Source organism: Microplitis mediator, chromosome 5 (genome assembly GCF_029852145.1).
Source record: "Microplitis mediator isolate UGA2020A chromosome 5, iyMicMedi2.1, whole genome shotgun sequence".
NCBI lineage: Eukaryota > Metazoa > Arthropoda > Insecta > Hymenoptera > Braconidae > Microplitis > Microplitis mediator.
The window spans coordinates 4,591,314-4,606,873 of NC_079973.1; the positions used below are offsets into that span (position 1 = coordinate 4,591,314).

General features: G+C 29.8%; 2 protein-coding genes across 2 annotated transcripts; both read right to left on the reverse strand.

Moving 5' to 3' along the window:
• Positions 1–1,550: 1,550 nt before the first annotated feature.
• LOC130667705 (carboxy-terminal domain RNA polymerase II polypeptide A small phosphatase 1) lies at positions 1,551–9,882 on the reverse strand. Its single transcript, XM_057469494.1, has 5 exons — positions 9,503–9,882; positions 8,140–9,374; positions 6,874–7,313; positions 5,385–5,570; positions 1,551–4,972 (listed from the first exon to the last, which is right to left on the reverse strand). Exons 2-5 carry the CDS (start codon positions 8,207–8,209, stop codon positions 4,775–4,777), a joined length of 894 nt encoding a protein of 297 aa, XP_057325477.1. The 5' UTR covers positions 8,210–9,374; positions 9,503–9,882; the 3' UTR covers positions 1,551–4,774.
• Positions 9,883–10,982: 1,100 nt separating this feature from the next.
• Positions 10,983–15,544, reverse strand: LOC130667972 (aspartate aminotransferase, mitochondrial). The gene is made up of 8 exons (XM_057469930.1): positions 15,387–15,544; positions 15,161–15,282; positions 14,843–14,999; positions 14,643–14,771; positions 12,940–13,161; positions 12,694–12,850; positions 12,179–12,594; positions 10,983–11,126 (listed from the first exon to the last, which is right to left on the reverse strand). The coding sequence occupies exons 2-8, from the start codon at positions 15,259–15,261 to the stop codon at positions 11,004–11,006; spliced, it is 1,305 nt and encodes a 434-aa protein (XP_057325913.1). The 5' UTR covers positions 15,262–15,282; positions 15,387–15,544; the 3' UTR covers positions 10,983–11,003.
• Between the last annotated feature and the right edge of the window lie 16 nt (positions 15,545–15,560).

Sequence of the window (15,560 nt, forward strand, 5' to 3'; positions counted from 1 at the left end):
ATTTCAAAACCCGCGAAAAAAAATACGTGTACAAAAAAATTAAACTTGAAACGTCAATAACTTTTAAAATAATGACTTTCTGAAAATTTTCAATCAGACCTTTTTTGTAGACAAATAAATTTCCCACAAAGTTTGTTCTAAATTTTTTTTTGTCAAGTCATTAGTACCGCTTTTATATCGATTTCCTCAACGTTTTATCGGTCGACAATTTCTATCATAATTAATCAGCTTTAATTTGAAACTTGAATATATGTATATATGTATATATTATTCTATTGATGATTAATAATAATAGCGTCGTAATAGAATGAAGATATTGGAATTTCCCGTAAGTCAATATCAGGGTCATGCTTCAGTACTTGAGTTAGAAGCATGACGATGACGGTTCAATTGAATGCATCGTCGACCCACTTAACCAGCTACAAAGCCAATACAAAGAGAAAATATTGCAAGCGAAGCATTATTGGCTCTATCGAAATTTAATCTAAACCATAAAGAATAATATTTACGTCTGATATTACTTGCTAACAACATCAACACCAACAACAATAGAAATATTTATAGGTACAAAAAATAAAATTTAAGACATCAAAATTATCAAAGATACATGTATATATTTTTTGTTTATTAAACACAGAATCACAGAGCAAACTGGACATGATCGGAGGGGATAGGGAATATTACATTTTTTTTTTCATTTTTTTCCATAAACTATTGTCCTGCCGCAGATCAAAACACGAAGTATAGAAATAATCAACACGATCAATATAATGAATATTAAACTTTATTTAATAAAATAAAATTATAATAAAACAATAGAGCAGTAAATGGATGAAATTTATAAAACATGTGCGTATTAACAAGAAGACAGTTTTACGTATAGATTTACAATGTTATGATGTGAGCTTCGTGTAATGACTGCGAGCAACGCAATAATTATTATTATTTTTAATTTTATTTACTCTTTAAAAGGATCGTTAGTTGGAAGTTTCAAGTTTTATTTACAAATCAAGGCAATATCATTAATAATTATAATTATGTCTACATGCATACTGATATATTTATATATTTATATATATATATTCAACACTCTAATATCCCGCTTGGAAATTTTTCTCTCTGTTTTATATCAATTTATCTTTTTTCTATACATATATATTTTTGTGACAAATTTTGTACAATATATAATAATTAATAATAATAATAATGAGTGTTTGCATACTTATTTATTATGTTAATTAATCATTTTATTATGCATCTCCGTAGCTTCATTAATTTTTTTTTAGTAATAATAAAAATCCATTCACTATCCACTGAATTTCATTTCATTTTATTTTATTTAAATATAAAAAATTTTTATTTATTTAAATTACTTTGAAATTAATTATCCGCATCATTAATATTAAATGTATAATTTTGTTAATTTATTTTCGTAATTTACATTTTTTTTATTTTTGTTCTTCTATTAAATCAATACAATAGTAATTTAAAATCACTACATATTTTTTTAATAAACCAGTTTTTATTTCTCTCTTGTTCGCAATCTATACTTTTATTTTTTTTTTATTTATTTCTAAAAAGTTATATTTGTTATACAATGTGACTTGTAAGTTTTGTCATTATGACAATTGTTCTTTTTAAATGTAACAACTTTGTACTTGCAAATAATTATCGCGCACTTTTTATTTTTGTTTTAAATTCAATAGCTTATTATATAATAAATCATTAAACGTAAATATAAATACGTTAATTAATTATTTTATAATAATAATATTAATAATAATAATTATTATTATTTATAATGCTTGTAACGAGAGCCAATTAAATTTAAATTTTCGAATAAGCGAATCTTCCATTGGCTGCTAATTTTAATTTACAATTTTTTACTTCAATTTACAATATAAATTTAAAATTTTTTTAGCTAACTCTCATTCATACTTACATACATTCCAACATATATATTTATATATATTGTTCAATTGGGTTATTTCAATTATTCATTAATTTTTTTAAAAATTAAATTTTTACGCATTTGAATTTCTTATAATTTTTAATCTTGTATATATAAATATATATAGATCTATATATTTATATACACATGTATAGTAATTACAAAAAAAAATATGACGGAAAATCTAATAAATTTACAATGAAAATATAAATTTTTGTCACATTTTATAAATTCATGATTTTAATTAATTAATTAATTAATTAATTAATTTGTTTTTCTTCTAATTACGGAAGCACCAATTGATTACTATTTTTTTCGTCAACTTATAAAATACCGACGTTGCGTGCGGCGTATTTCGATTGAGCATCAGTCGAGTAATACCAATAAAATATATACGACTGATTGATTTTTGTTTGTTCAATTATTTAAATTATCATTACTCCCTTATAAAAATTCCACTTATAGTCCCAGCAATGCCACACTGCAATAAATCTTGTACGTTAATTTACTTTTTTTTAATTGCACACCATTCTCCATTTATTATATATTTTTATCAATAACTTTTTCATTTAATTAATGATTTATTTTTATTTATTCAATTACACGATCACGACTAACGTACGTGACTCGCGGTGTAAAAAATTACGAAATTACGTCATCGATTATACAGGTAAATTATTTTTTAAATTCTTAACAAGATTAATAAGCACTCTTATCATTCCACTGAAAGAGTAAACATTGTATTTAAAAAAAAAAAAAAAAATCTATTAAACAAATAGTTATTTTGTAAATAGGAAGTAAACAAAACAATTGTTTTTATGTATAGAAATTACGGCACTAATTAGTAAAGTATAACAGGACGGACCGATTGTTTGTTTTAAAAATAATAATAATAATAATAATATTAATAGTAATAATAATAATAATTATTATGTTGATCACGAAGAGTTATTACACTCAAGTACAAATAATAATAACATTAACTACAGTACTATGTGTAAATTATTTTTTTTGGCGCGAAATTGATCATTCAAATATATTCAGTAGTCAAAAAAAAATCACTGGAAATATATGTGTGTATATGTATATACGTATACGCAAATGTATAATAATTATAGTAACAATAATAACAAGCGCTGTCGCTAAGTACAAGTGCTCTTTACAATAATCACTGATATTTTTTTATTCAATTATTTGTGATTAAAAAATCCAGATAAGTTTTATATTACATCAGTATTTCTTTTTTTTTTTTTTTTTTAATACAATCATCAAATAAGTCTTGTAGTTCCGGAAAGAAAATCTAATGGAGCGGCAGTTAAAGTCTTTTTAATTACAATTTTTTTTTTTTTTTACCCTTAATTTGAATCTAAACGAGACTTGAGAAGTTGACAAGTAAAAGCAATTGGCGATTAAATAAAATAATAATAAAAATTAAAAATACTTATCAAGTTATATATGTAAATTATAAAAAATAAGTATGAGGATTATTAAACAAGTGATTTATATATTTAATCCTTGACAATTAACGTTACCGCCCGTATAATATTGTAAATGGAGTTGGTAATGGTGCAAGAGTAATACGAATTTAACGATTCGTTTATTTTATGAGATTGAATATTCATTAAGCGCTTAATTGGCTTTCATCTTCATCATTTTTAAATTATTTTTTTTTTACTACGACATTATTGCGAGGCGTATTGTGATCCTGTACGTGGCAAGCTTGCTGTTATTTTAAATTTTTAAATTCTTTTTCTTCTAAAAAAATTAAAAAAAAAAATAATAATAATAATTCAAGTGAACGTGGATATTAATCGCGCGCGTTGTTGTTTTTCTCCTTTAGCTCCAAAAAAATCTATATAAAATATAAAACAAAAAAATATATATATGTATATAAATAATCCTAATTCGTTAATGATGATATCGTCTTAAAGTTATATTAATTTAACACGCAAAGGATTATCGCCGCACGTCTTTGCGCTGTTGTCTGGAGAGAGAAAGAATATGATATGCATCATTTCTTTTGTATGCTTTTCAAGTTCACGTGCAATTCTCGTTAATCGGTAATATAATAATCTTATTAATCATTTTTTTTTTTTTTATTTAAATTTATTATTATACTTGGATTGTTTTATTTATTTTTTATTATTCTTTTGACTTTGCCAAATGACCTCGAGTTATCCCCCATGCGATCGACGACGACATCACGCATACAAGTGACCCGTGCGTAACAAATGCGTGCTCAATCACCTTTTGTCTAATTTCAGCTGGTAAATACTTGTCAGGAGTTTAAATAAAAAGTAATTAGTAATGCATTAGTATTTATACCGCGGAGTTATTTGTAAATGTGGATATAAAAAAATTTATATTTTGGAAGCCAACAAAAAAGTCTTAATATTTTTTACCGCGATAAGCCCTAGTCTTATCAGTATTAATTATAAATAGTAAGGCGACGAAGCAAAATTATAAAGTACCAATCTGATAAATAATAATCACGTTTTAGATCCACTAAATCTTTCCCGTCTCTCCAGACGAAGCGTAAATTTATTATTATTTTATTTAAAATATTTATTATTATTATTATTATTATTATTATTATTATTATTATTATTATTATTATTAATATTATTATTATTTTTATTATGTCACCGGTGATCTCCGAATAGGAGATGGCATAGACTATTTAGAAGATGTCTCTGGTGATGAACGTTGAAGATCATCAGCAGGACAAGACAGTCCAGCAACACGGAGAAGCTCATCAAGTGCTCTCCTGAGGGTGCAACGTGAGGCAACGAGACTGACCGCTAGGCCAGGCTCACGGCGGGGCTAGGAGGCCCCCATTGATCCTTGTCCAGGGCTCGAATTATTTTGTAAAGTACCGCCACCGGGTACTTGATTGTACGGATGTTTGCTATTACACAGTACAGTGTAAATATTTTCCACATTACTCAGCTTTTCAAAAAAGGGAATCAGGTCAAGCAGCTCCGAATCTGTCATGTCATCAAACCATGAAGCTACCGGTACCTAAAAAAGATCACCGGAAACTATTGAGTTTATTCATTATTTATAATAAACATCATTTGTATAATAATACTTTTTATATTTATAATTATCTAATAATGACGCAGGCTTTATTACTTTTTTTTCTTCTGTAAATTACAGATGACTGGAGGTCTTATTTTACTCATAGCCTACGTACGTTATATAGTTTAAAGTTTAAATCGCATCAGAGTGTCGTGTGAATATTGATTCTCTCTCTTGACCATGAAATTATATACGACCCCATAATGTCAGAGGGAAAGCAGAGAGAGAGAGAGGGAGGGGAGAGGGAGAGTTATTATTATGAGGTTAAAAAAAAAAAAATTGTATCGTAGTATGAAGTCTATGAAGTTGTTTATAAAGTAAGAATGAAAATTATTAATGAAAAATTTCTTACTGCATTATCCGGGTGAAATATATAACTCGCTGGACTATTATCAACGATTATAATCTGCTGAAGGTCTCTACCAAGCTTATTTAAATCCTTGACATAATTACCACGATGAAAAACACACGATTCTCTAAACAACCTTGCTCTAAAGACTCCCCATCTATCAAGCAAATCAGCAACTGGATCCGCGTACTAAAATCAATTTAAATATATAATGCATTTGAAGTAACAACAATAATGTACCTGAAGATCGGAACCTTCGCGGAAGGAAAATTAAAACAGGGTGGCCACGAAGAAATCATTTCAAAACTCCGATATTTCCCGGTCTTCCAGTTTTCCCTGATTCAGAAATTTTATTCGTATCATTAAGATGTTTAGTTTTTATTATATTTTTATTGCCGATAATTAAATCTGATTAAGTCATGCGAGAAACCAAAAAAAAGTCAATAAAATAAATTAATATGGCCTACTTTTGATTATTTGATGTTAAAAATAAGTAAGTTGAATATTTAATAAGAAATTTTATGATTAAAATAAATTCAAAATACACTAGTAACAAAAATTAAGAGATATTAAAAAAATTCAAATTTTTAAGTGATTTTCCCCAGGTTGTAACTCGAAGAAAATGGTCGTACGACAAAAACAAAAAAGGCGAATCGTAGCTTCAAGTGTCTAGTTTTCTGATCTGGTCTTGAAATTTTTTTATCACCCACAGTTCCGGAGTAATCAAAGTCAATGATAATTATCGGAAACAATTTATTGAAGCCCGTGACCGTTTTTAAGACGAGCAAAAATTTTGAAAATTTTTTCTTCGAACGTTTTCTGAGGGTTACTCCGGAACTCTGCATAATAAAAAACTTTAAAGACCAGATCTGACAACTAGACACTTGAAGCTACAATTTGCTTTTTTCTTTTTGTCGTACAACCATTTTCCTTCGAGTTACAACCTGGGGAAAATCACTTAATAATTTTGAATTTTTTTGACTAGTGTATTGAAAAATTTTCAAATTTTCAACCGTCGCAATTTAATTCCCAGATACTTTATGAGTGTGAATGCAGCTGAGAATTGTCAATTAAAAAAATTTTTAAATATATAAATTAAATATAAATCCAATAAAATAAAAAAATACACATTTATAGAATTTAAAAATCAGTATGTGCGTTTTTTTTATTCTTATATTTTTAACTGTTTAATTCGTTTATTTGTAATTTAACATTTGTCTCATATCTGCTGCATTCACACTCATGATACTTTTCAAAATTCCCTGATATTTCCGTTGCATTAAATTCCCTGATAAAAAATCTACTGGATCTAGATTTCTGAAATTTTTCGCACAGGTACTACTGTTCCTTCCGAAAATTGCAGCCACCCCAATCACCCTCGTCACCTTTAAGCAGTCAAATTACATAAATTTTTTAAATTTTCCTCGCGAAAAACGTTTCGATCTTCAGGTACATGAACAGTAATAAAAATAAGACCAAGTAACAAACTTACTTTAGCAAGACTCGCGGTAAATAGAACACATTCATAAAGTTCACCCATTCTCTGTAAAAACTCGTCGACGTAAGGCCTCTTCAAAACGTACACCTGGTGGACTGTTCCGTCAATCTCGACAGGCACAACGAAGTCTGCATTGTTTATTGGTTTGAAGGAACTGTGCACCAGAGTTTCATCCAGGTCAATTACCATACACTTTTTGTGCATATCCTGATGTCTAACGGGTGGCAAAAGGTATCTCGGTGATCGGGTGCCAGGAGGCGGAGTCCCTCTGCCCTCGCCCTGCAGAGAACTTGCCTTCGAGCTTTTCGAGCTGCCACTGCCTCGTCCCCTGCCCAGACAGCACAGGAGAGACCGCAGCAAACCTCTTCCTCGAGGTTTTTTACCACCCGGTGGTCTGTTGTTGCTGTTCGCCTCATTTTCTCTCGGTAATTGTGCTGCAATGTCAGTAAAAAAAATAAATAAATAAAATAAACAAAGAGAAAATTATAATCATTCTTCTTGATACGCTTCAATGGAGACGTTTCGAATCGTTATTAGTGTCATTGTTGTTGTAGTTGTGTTGTTGTTATTGTTATTATAGCTAATGCTGTTATTTGCATTCCTCAAGTTAAATAAAAATAAAAAAGCGCGGATACAAATTTACATTTCGCATAAATTACACATCTAACTACTAAAGTTACGTTTCAAATTTACACACAATATAACCTAAAGTAATTTTTAATATTTTGTACCATTTTATAGTAATACAAAAAATTAATTGTCATCAAATAAAAACTAACTACTAGATCTCCAGCTTAAACTTTTAAAAAGTCGGACAAAGTAAAGGTTTGGAGTAGACTTAAACTAGAGATAAATTTAAGAGAGAGAATATGAAGGACAGATTGGAGCAGTGGGCATGTGTGCAATACTCCCAGTGTAGGTAACCAAAGCTGGTAATAAAAAAATTTACTGGTGAAGATGGACACGGATATTAAATGATAAAATAGTAAATAGCGACCAGGAAAGTGAGTAAAGTATAGGCGAGGCAAAGCAACTTTGTCTCTCTTCCCCGCGGTAACAGGTGCAGACTCCTTGCACACACGAGCATCTGGCGAACACCTCCCGCGAATAAAATGGTGTTGCTGTAAGTAAGTAAGTAAGTAAGTAAGTAAGTAAGTGAGTAAGTAAGTAAGTGAGTAAGTATGCAGTGTAATGTAATATAATTGATGTTAGGTATGGCTGGGATGGTCCTCATATGTCACACCCACTGTCACAACGTACCTTTCTCATTATTGAAGTGGCCAAGCTCGTCATCCCGTGACACTTGGGTGATAATGGACGATGCGTCCATTTAAAACATTTGTTGTACGTCCCTTGTTGAGCCCGATCGTGAATTCTGTGGATGCGCAGAGTACTACCACTAGCACAATCGTCACAATCACCTCCACCAGTATCAACACCAACAGCACGATCACCACCACTAGGACCGTTGCCGCCGTCACCCAACTCACCACTACCACGACAACCGCCACGAGATTCACGACAAGTACACACACGTGTAATCGTTAACGCATGCATGCACGCACCCTCACTCGCGCCTCGTCGCGGTCGCCGCCAAACACGCCGTTCGAGGCTTTACTTTCTTCTCACTCGCTCACTAGTTTCTCACTCCAGCTCCTTGTTATTTCCTGCTGCTGTCGCGCGAAGCGCCGCGAACACACTGACGGACGGCAGACAGCGGCGTCGCCTCAGTGAGCTCAATCTCCAAGACCACCACAGCCACACAAACCAATGAGCAGTCACCGACTATAAACCATATATATATTTATATATATACATATATACCAACACCTAGATACGTGTAATGTACAGGCAACTGATGAGCGCGCAAATAACGGCCGACTATGATGCCCATACACACGCAACTCCACACTACTGCCTAGATGTTACACTAGATAAAAATATATGTGTGTATATATATACATATATATCGGGTGTATATGAAAGTGTAACTGTTGAACGAGTAGTACCACGACCCGGTGTCGGAGAAGGGGTCCCAGAGGCCACACAAACTAGAGGAGAGACGTAGAGAGTCTAAGAGTTGTTCCGCTTCCAACAGCCCAAAATGGCAGCGTTGTTGCGTTTTTGCTCCCTTTCGGCGCACCCACGGGGTTAAGAGAGGGGACACCTCTACTTGCACTCGTACACTAGGTGGATTGTAGACAGAGAGGAAAGTTTATGATTCCCAGAGTAAGAGCAAGAGCAAGAGCAAGAACCAGAACCAGACTCTCTATCTCTGTACCAGTCACTGAAAATACTCTGACTTGCTGCCCTTTGGCATACACATATGATTGATGCACAGCACCACAGGATATTGTGTGTGATAGTTTCTTATCCGAGCTTCCTCTATTCCTGTACCAACTCTTGCCAGCTGTTATGAATAGTCTTGGGAAAATGAACCTAGACCAAGAGAGTAAACCTCGAGGACTATTTTTGTTGGGTTCATACACTGGATACTGTAACGTTAAGTCATTAAATTAATTATTATTTAAAATGTAAGGGGTGACATTAAAAATTGAGCTGTCAAAAATTTGACAATTTTTAAATACAGATTATTTTTAAAAATATTTAAATAAAACCACACCTATGATTATCGCACGGCCATTGTCCGGTGATATTTTATATTTGTTCCATTTATTCAACTGATTACTGATGACACAACTATACTGCATATGTGTAAATATATATATGTATGTACTTGTTATTATTTGAATTGTTTTCTAACATTTTGTCCGCGTGTTAGAGTCTACTCGGACGTTTGGGTTTCACTGGAACTACGCGGCCACAACGCAGTACTGGCTATGGGTTTATTTATTTTTATATTATTATTATATATTTTGTTACGACAAATAAGTGTCCTCATTTAATAGAGAGATCGAGTGTAAAGAAATAATGGTAAAAAAAAAAAATTTAAATCACGACCGCGGAATTTTAAGTTGTCAGTACGGCTAAGGCCATGCGGAAAGTCCGGTGAAGGCAGTGCGAGGCCGAGAGAAACAACAAGTTTACGTTTCAATGCACGTACATTATTAGGTAATCAAGGAAGTGATGTTATCATCGGTTAATATATATTATGTATTTATATATATGAAATACTATTACTCCGATTACTTCATATCTGATAAAATAAAAAAAATATTAATAATAAAGCAAATAAAAATTAATTACATTATTTAATTATTTTTATTATTTATTTTTACACTGGTATCAATTATGTAATTTTATTAGAAAATTTAAATGTGTAATTGGTAAAAAAATGCATTTCGTGGAATTTAATTATTTTTTTTAAATGTCGCTGTAATTATTTTTAATTAAAAAGTTCAAAGTAGATATTAATTAATTATGATACTGAAGTTAGCTGACGTCTATTAATTTTTGGATATTTTTTTAAGTGATAAATTATTTTTAAAAAATATTTGAAAAAATTTCACTTATAGTTTTTTAAATTTTCTACCTGTGTATATTTTTGATTTATTTTTTTTTTTAATAATTTATCGTTTTTAAAAAAATCATAAAATTATTATGATCCTAAAATTAGCCGACGTCTAGCAATTGTCTGTTAAATTCAGGATCATAAATTATTAGACGTCGGTTAACTTCAGGATCATAATTAATTTGATATTACACTGCCTGCAGTGATGGGATTTGATGTGCTAGTTATAGAAATGCATTTCGATATGAATTTTTTTTAATTATTTAAATCTTTATTTGTAATTAAAAATTCTGATTGACTTGTAATTGTAAATGAACGCGAATGTAACAGATAAATTTTAAATTATAAATAAATAGAGTAAATAATTTAAAAAATAATATTTTTAAAAAATGCACTTATTAATTTTAAAATTTTTTAAATGCGCATTTTTTAAAAATTTTATTTGATTAATTATTTACACTATTTATTTATAATTTAAATTTGATGTCTGCTATATTCCCACTCATAATTGTAATTTAAATTTGAATTTGAATCAGAGTTTTTAATCAGATTACTGTTGGGCTTTTGTCTGTAGCATGACTGAGACTAAGACTAAAATTCGTACTTAATTATATTTTGAACTTTAATGTGGTAAGTCTATGATTTTTTAAATTTATTTAGTAACTTGATGGATTGCGTGAGCTAGATACTCAACATTCTTCGATGTAACTCCTGCCATTGATATTCTGCCGTCTTTTGTTAAATAAATGTGATGTTCAGATGTTAATTTTTCCACCTGTAATATTTAATAACATTAATTAGTGCTATTAATCATTGTTTAATTAAAATATCAGGTAAAGCATTCACTACCCGCTCACTTTTCATTGGAGGGAAATTAAACCACTCAATATAAATTGGTAAATAAAATGAAAAAAATTTTTTGTAGTTTTAAATTTAAATAAAATTATAATTTTAAGAATTTAAAAAAAATTACTTAAAATTGTTATCAATTAAGAGTTAAGGGCATTCTCAGACAGTCCCCCCTCCACTTTTTCAAAATATTCAATGACTTTCAATTGTGGAAACCGTATTAAAATTTTATTAATTAATTAAAATCTTAAGTAAAGAAGTTGTTATCAATAAGGAGTTAAACGAAATTTGATACATAAATTTTAGTAAAATTTTCATGCCAATTTTGCAATTCGAATTTTCAAATTTTATAGGCTAAAATTTACTTGCCAAATTTTGCTAGTATATAAATTAATAATTTATAGATTTATCAGCAATTGACAATAAACCCGGTTTGAAAAACTGGCCCTCAATTTCAAGAATTTAAAAAAAATTACTTGCAGTTGTTATCAATTAGGAGTCAGACAAATTTTAAAAATTCAAATTATAAAATTGACATGAAGATTCTACTGAAATTTATTTTCCAAATTTCGTTTAACTCCCAATTGATATCTGTAATTTTTTTTAAATCTATATCAGCGAAATTACAACTACGTGTCCTTTTTTTAATTACTCCTTAACTTTTTTTTAATCAATTGATAAAATTTTGATACGCTAATGACAGGAGTCATTAAAAATTTTAAAAAAGTGTCACTGTCTGAGAATGGTCTTACAGTAAAAGACCGACTAAGCGCGATTTTGAAAATAGTCAATTTAAATTTATATTAAATTATCTAATACTTTGATACGTCATATCCTCATATATTTAGATCCACAAATAATTATTTATCAATAATTTTTTTCTATAAAAATTATCAAAACACAATCAGTTAAAGTGAGCGACTGATGATACTGATCTTGTTTAAAGTCTTTTTCCTTAAAATGAAAAAAAAAAAATACCTCAGCAGGTTTAAGTCCAGTGAAACAGAACATTCCAATTTGGTCTGTGATATGTGACCAGTCGCGAGTGCTTCCATTTTTCTTCAAGCCTTCGCGTAATTTATTACGTACTCCAATAATACGATCAGCCATCGACTTAACATCTCCAAGCCACTCTTGCTTCAGCATTGGCTCACTGAGGATTTCATTTACAATGCGAGCACCACTGAGAGGTGGATTAGAGAACATGGGACGGATAAGTATTTTTACTTGCGACATCGTACGCGCCGCTTCCTCAGCACTTGATGCCACCAGCGAAAATGCTCCAATACGTTCGCCATAGAGTCCCATGTTTTTGGCATAAGACTGAGCCAGAGCTATCTGATGACCTTCTTTCACAAACAATCTTACCGCCATTGCATCCCTCGCTGTGTCACCTAAATTAATGAATTAAATAATCAATTAATTACAATTATTACTCATCAATAATTACGTGGGTGTTAATTTAAATGGATTAGTATCAGTTAAAATTTTACCTGATGCAAAACCTTGGTACGCCATATCAAAGAATGGGAATAAATTTTTTTTCTTAATTAATGCTGATAATTCTTTCCATTGTTCAGGTTTAGGATCAACACCCGTAGGATTATGAGCACAGGCATGTAAAAGAATTATTGACTTCTCTGGAATTTTCTTTACATGCATTTACGTGACAAGGGAATCAAAAACAATAAGTTAGTAATTTTGCATACCAGTCAACATTTATAAATAAAATAACTTACAGAAATGTCTTCTAGGGCTCCCTGAAAGTCTAACCCACATGTCTTAGGGTCATAGTAACGATAAGATTTAGGAGTAAGTCCAGCTAATTTAAATAATGGAATATGATTTCCCCATGTTGGTGTTGGCATGTAGACTTCTTTGTTACCAGGGAAAAATTTACTCAAAAAAAATGCACCGATACACAATGATCCCGTACCGGAAATACCTTGCACGGTTGTATTCTATTTTAAATATAAAATTAATTATTTAAATTATGTAGATCATCAGAAGTAAATTATTTACCCATGTAAAAAAATTTTTATTCATAATTTTTAGATTTAAATTTCATCTTGAAACTCAGATCGTGACACAAATATGACTTCCATCATAAATTTGTATCAATAACTTTAATCACGACAAAATAATGACTCAAATTTTTATCCAAGTGATCTGAAGTTCTTCACTAAATTAATTTTACAATCGAAACTGATTTACGTGAACCGAGTACTTGATAGAATAAATTTATTGGTAGTTTTTGAATTTAAAAATTTGACCAAATGTCAGTATAGTAAAAATTCAGTCAAGTTTCTATTGAAATCATCCCAAGTCCAATTCAAAGATGTAATGAATTAATTTTAAAATTGATACAGATTTACTAGACGAAAAATTGAAGCGAATTCTTGATGAGTCATATTTGTATTACGATCTGAGTTTCGTAATGAAATTCAGATCTAAATTATTCAGGAGTATAGTCAAGTATTGGAAGACAAAAAGTGTAGTGATAAATGCTGAGGATATGAAGACCAACTTGGGGATTTAAACTTTTTTTCAAGGCAGTAAATAATTTTATCGATTCTCCAGAAATTGTTCGAGATATCTTCAGCATCCCGAATAAGAATTGAAGAGAAAGACTCTAAGAAGTCATACTCCAATAAGTTATTTATACAAAACGGCCCTAGATATAGAATTTTTAAACTAGTCAATGAATACTCAAATCTGTAAATTTTTTTGACGGGTCTCTTAACTCATTCAAAAAGTAAATTCAAGTGGAAATGGAAAATAGTGAAAGCTGAGTCCATAATTAAGAATAATTAAACTGTATAACTATTTACGATCCTGAAGTTAGCAGACAATTAAAAATTTTTTGATTTTTTTTTTTTTGAACAATTAAATTTGAAGAAAAAAAAAAGCTAAAAAAATGCACGTGTAGAAAATTTAAAAAACTAAGGGTGCATTTTTTTTTAATATTTTTTTTTTTTTCATAATTTATCGTTTTCTAAAAAGTCCAAAAATTATTAGACGTCGGCTAATTTCAGTATCATTAAATGAGTGTGAATTTAGCAGACATCAGACAAATTTAAAATTATAAATAAATAGAGTAAATAATTTGAAAAATAATATTTATAAAAAATGCACTCAGTAATTTTTAAATTTTTTAAATGCGCATTTTTAAAAAATTTTATTTTATCAAGTAATTACTCTATTTATTAATAATTTTAAATTTATCTGATGTCTGCTACATTCACACTCAAATCATTAACTATTTATCAAGATCATTGGTTATTTCTTCTAGTTTCTTTTTTGCTATTATTCGCCCTATGATAACGTGAATGTAAACTGTAAACATTTTGAAATTACTGAAAGCATTAATAAATAAATAAATAAATTCATTATGAAAAAAAAGTTTTTTTACACGGGTTGCTATAGCAAGATATAAACTTACTAATTTATTAGCTACCACATCATTACCATCTCCAAGTGCTAATGTAATGCTATTAGTACAGAAATTAGGGTCACCAGAAATAGGCAAGTATTCTTTATCCAATTTCTTCGACTTGATTCTCTCTTCCGCCTGTATTAATATCAATTCAAATAATTAACATACAGAAATTTAAATAAAACTATTAATTAATTAATACAAACTTTTAAAACACTAGGTAATAAAAAAGGTTTTCCATTGTCGTCTCTGTAAGCTCCTACACCAAGATTTATTTTCTGAGGATGATTATCTCTCTTGTAGGCTTCCGTAACTCCCAAAATAACATCCGGTGGACCCATTTCCACATGCGACCACCACGAGCTGTCAATAATAAATAAATAGGATTTAAAAAAGTGATTATTTGTTGGGTTGTTAGTCCAAGTTCACACAAGGTCAAATAAATAAAACCGACATGGGACTTTTAATTGACAGAAAATAGTAATAATTAAAGATTAAATAGAGTAATAAAAATCTATATATACCTTGCAAGTCTAGAAGAAGTTGAAATAACTCCATTCGTACGTTTTCTCAGTAACCCACCGGGTAATGATGATAATGACATTAATCTGGTGCTTTGTGCCATGATAAATTATTTGATTATTCACTGAAAAAAATATTTTATGTAACTACAGATATTATTTCATTGATAAAATACACTTGGGATTTAATTAATCCCAGTTAATATATTTATTTAAACTCTAAATGTACCTCTTTATAACAAGTAAGTATTTAATGTCACCAGGTATAGATTTAAAATGAACAAGTTAAGGGAGAGACGTGACTAAATGCGATAAAAAAAAGATGATAACTACTGGTGATGCCACTGATACAGCTGGTGTCGCTTTTTGTTGATGATGTCTACAGGGTCTACAGATTTACTGC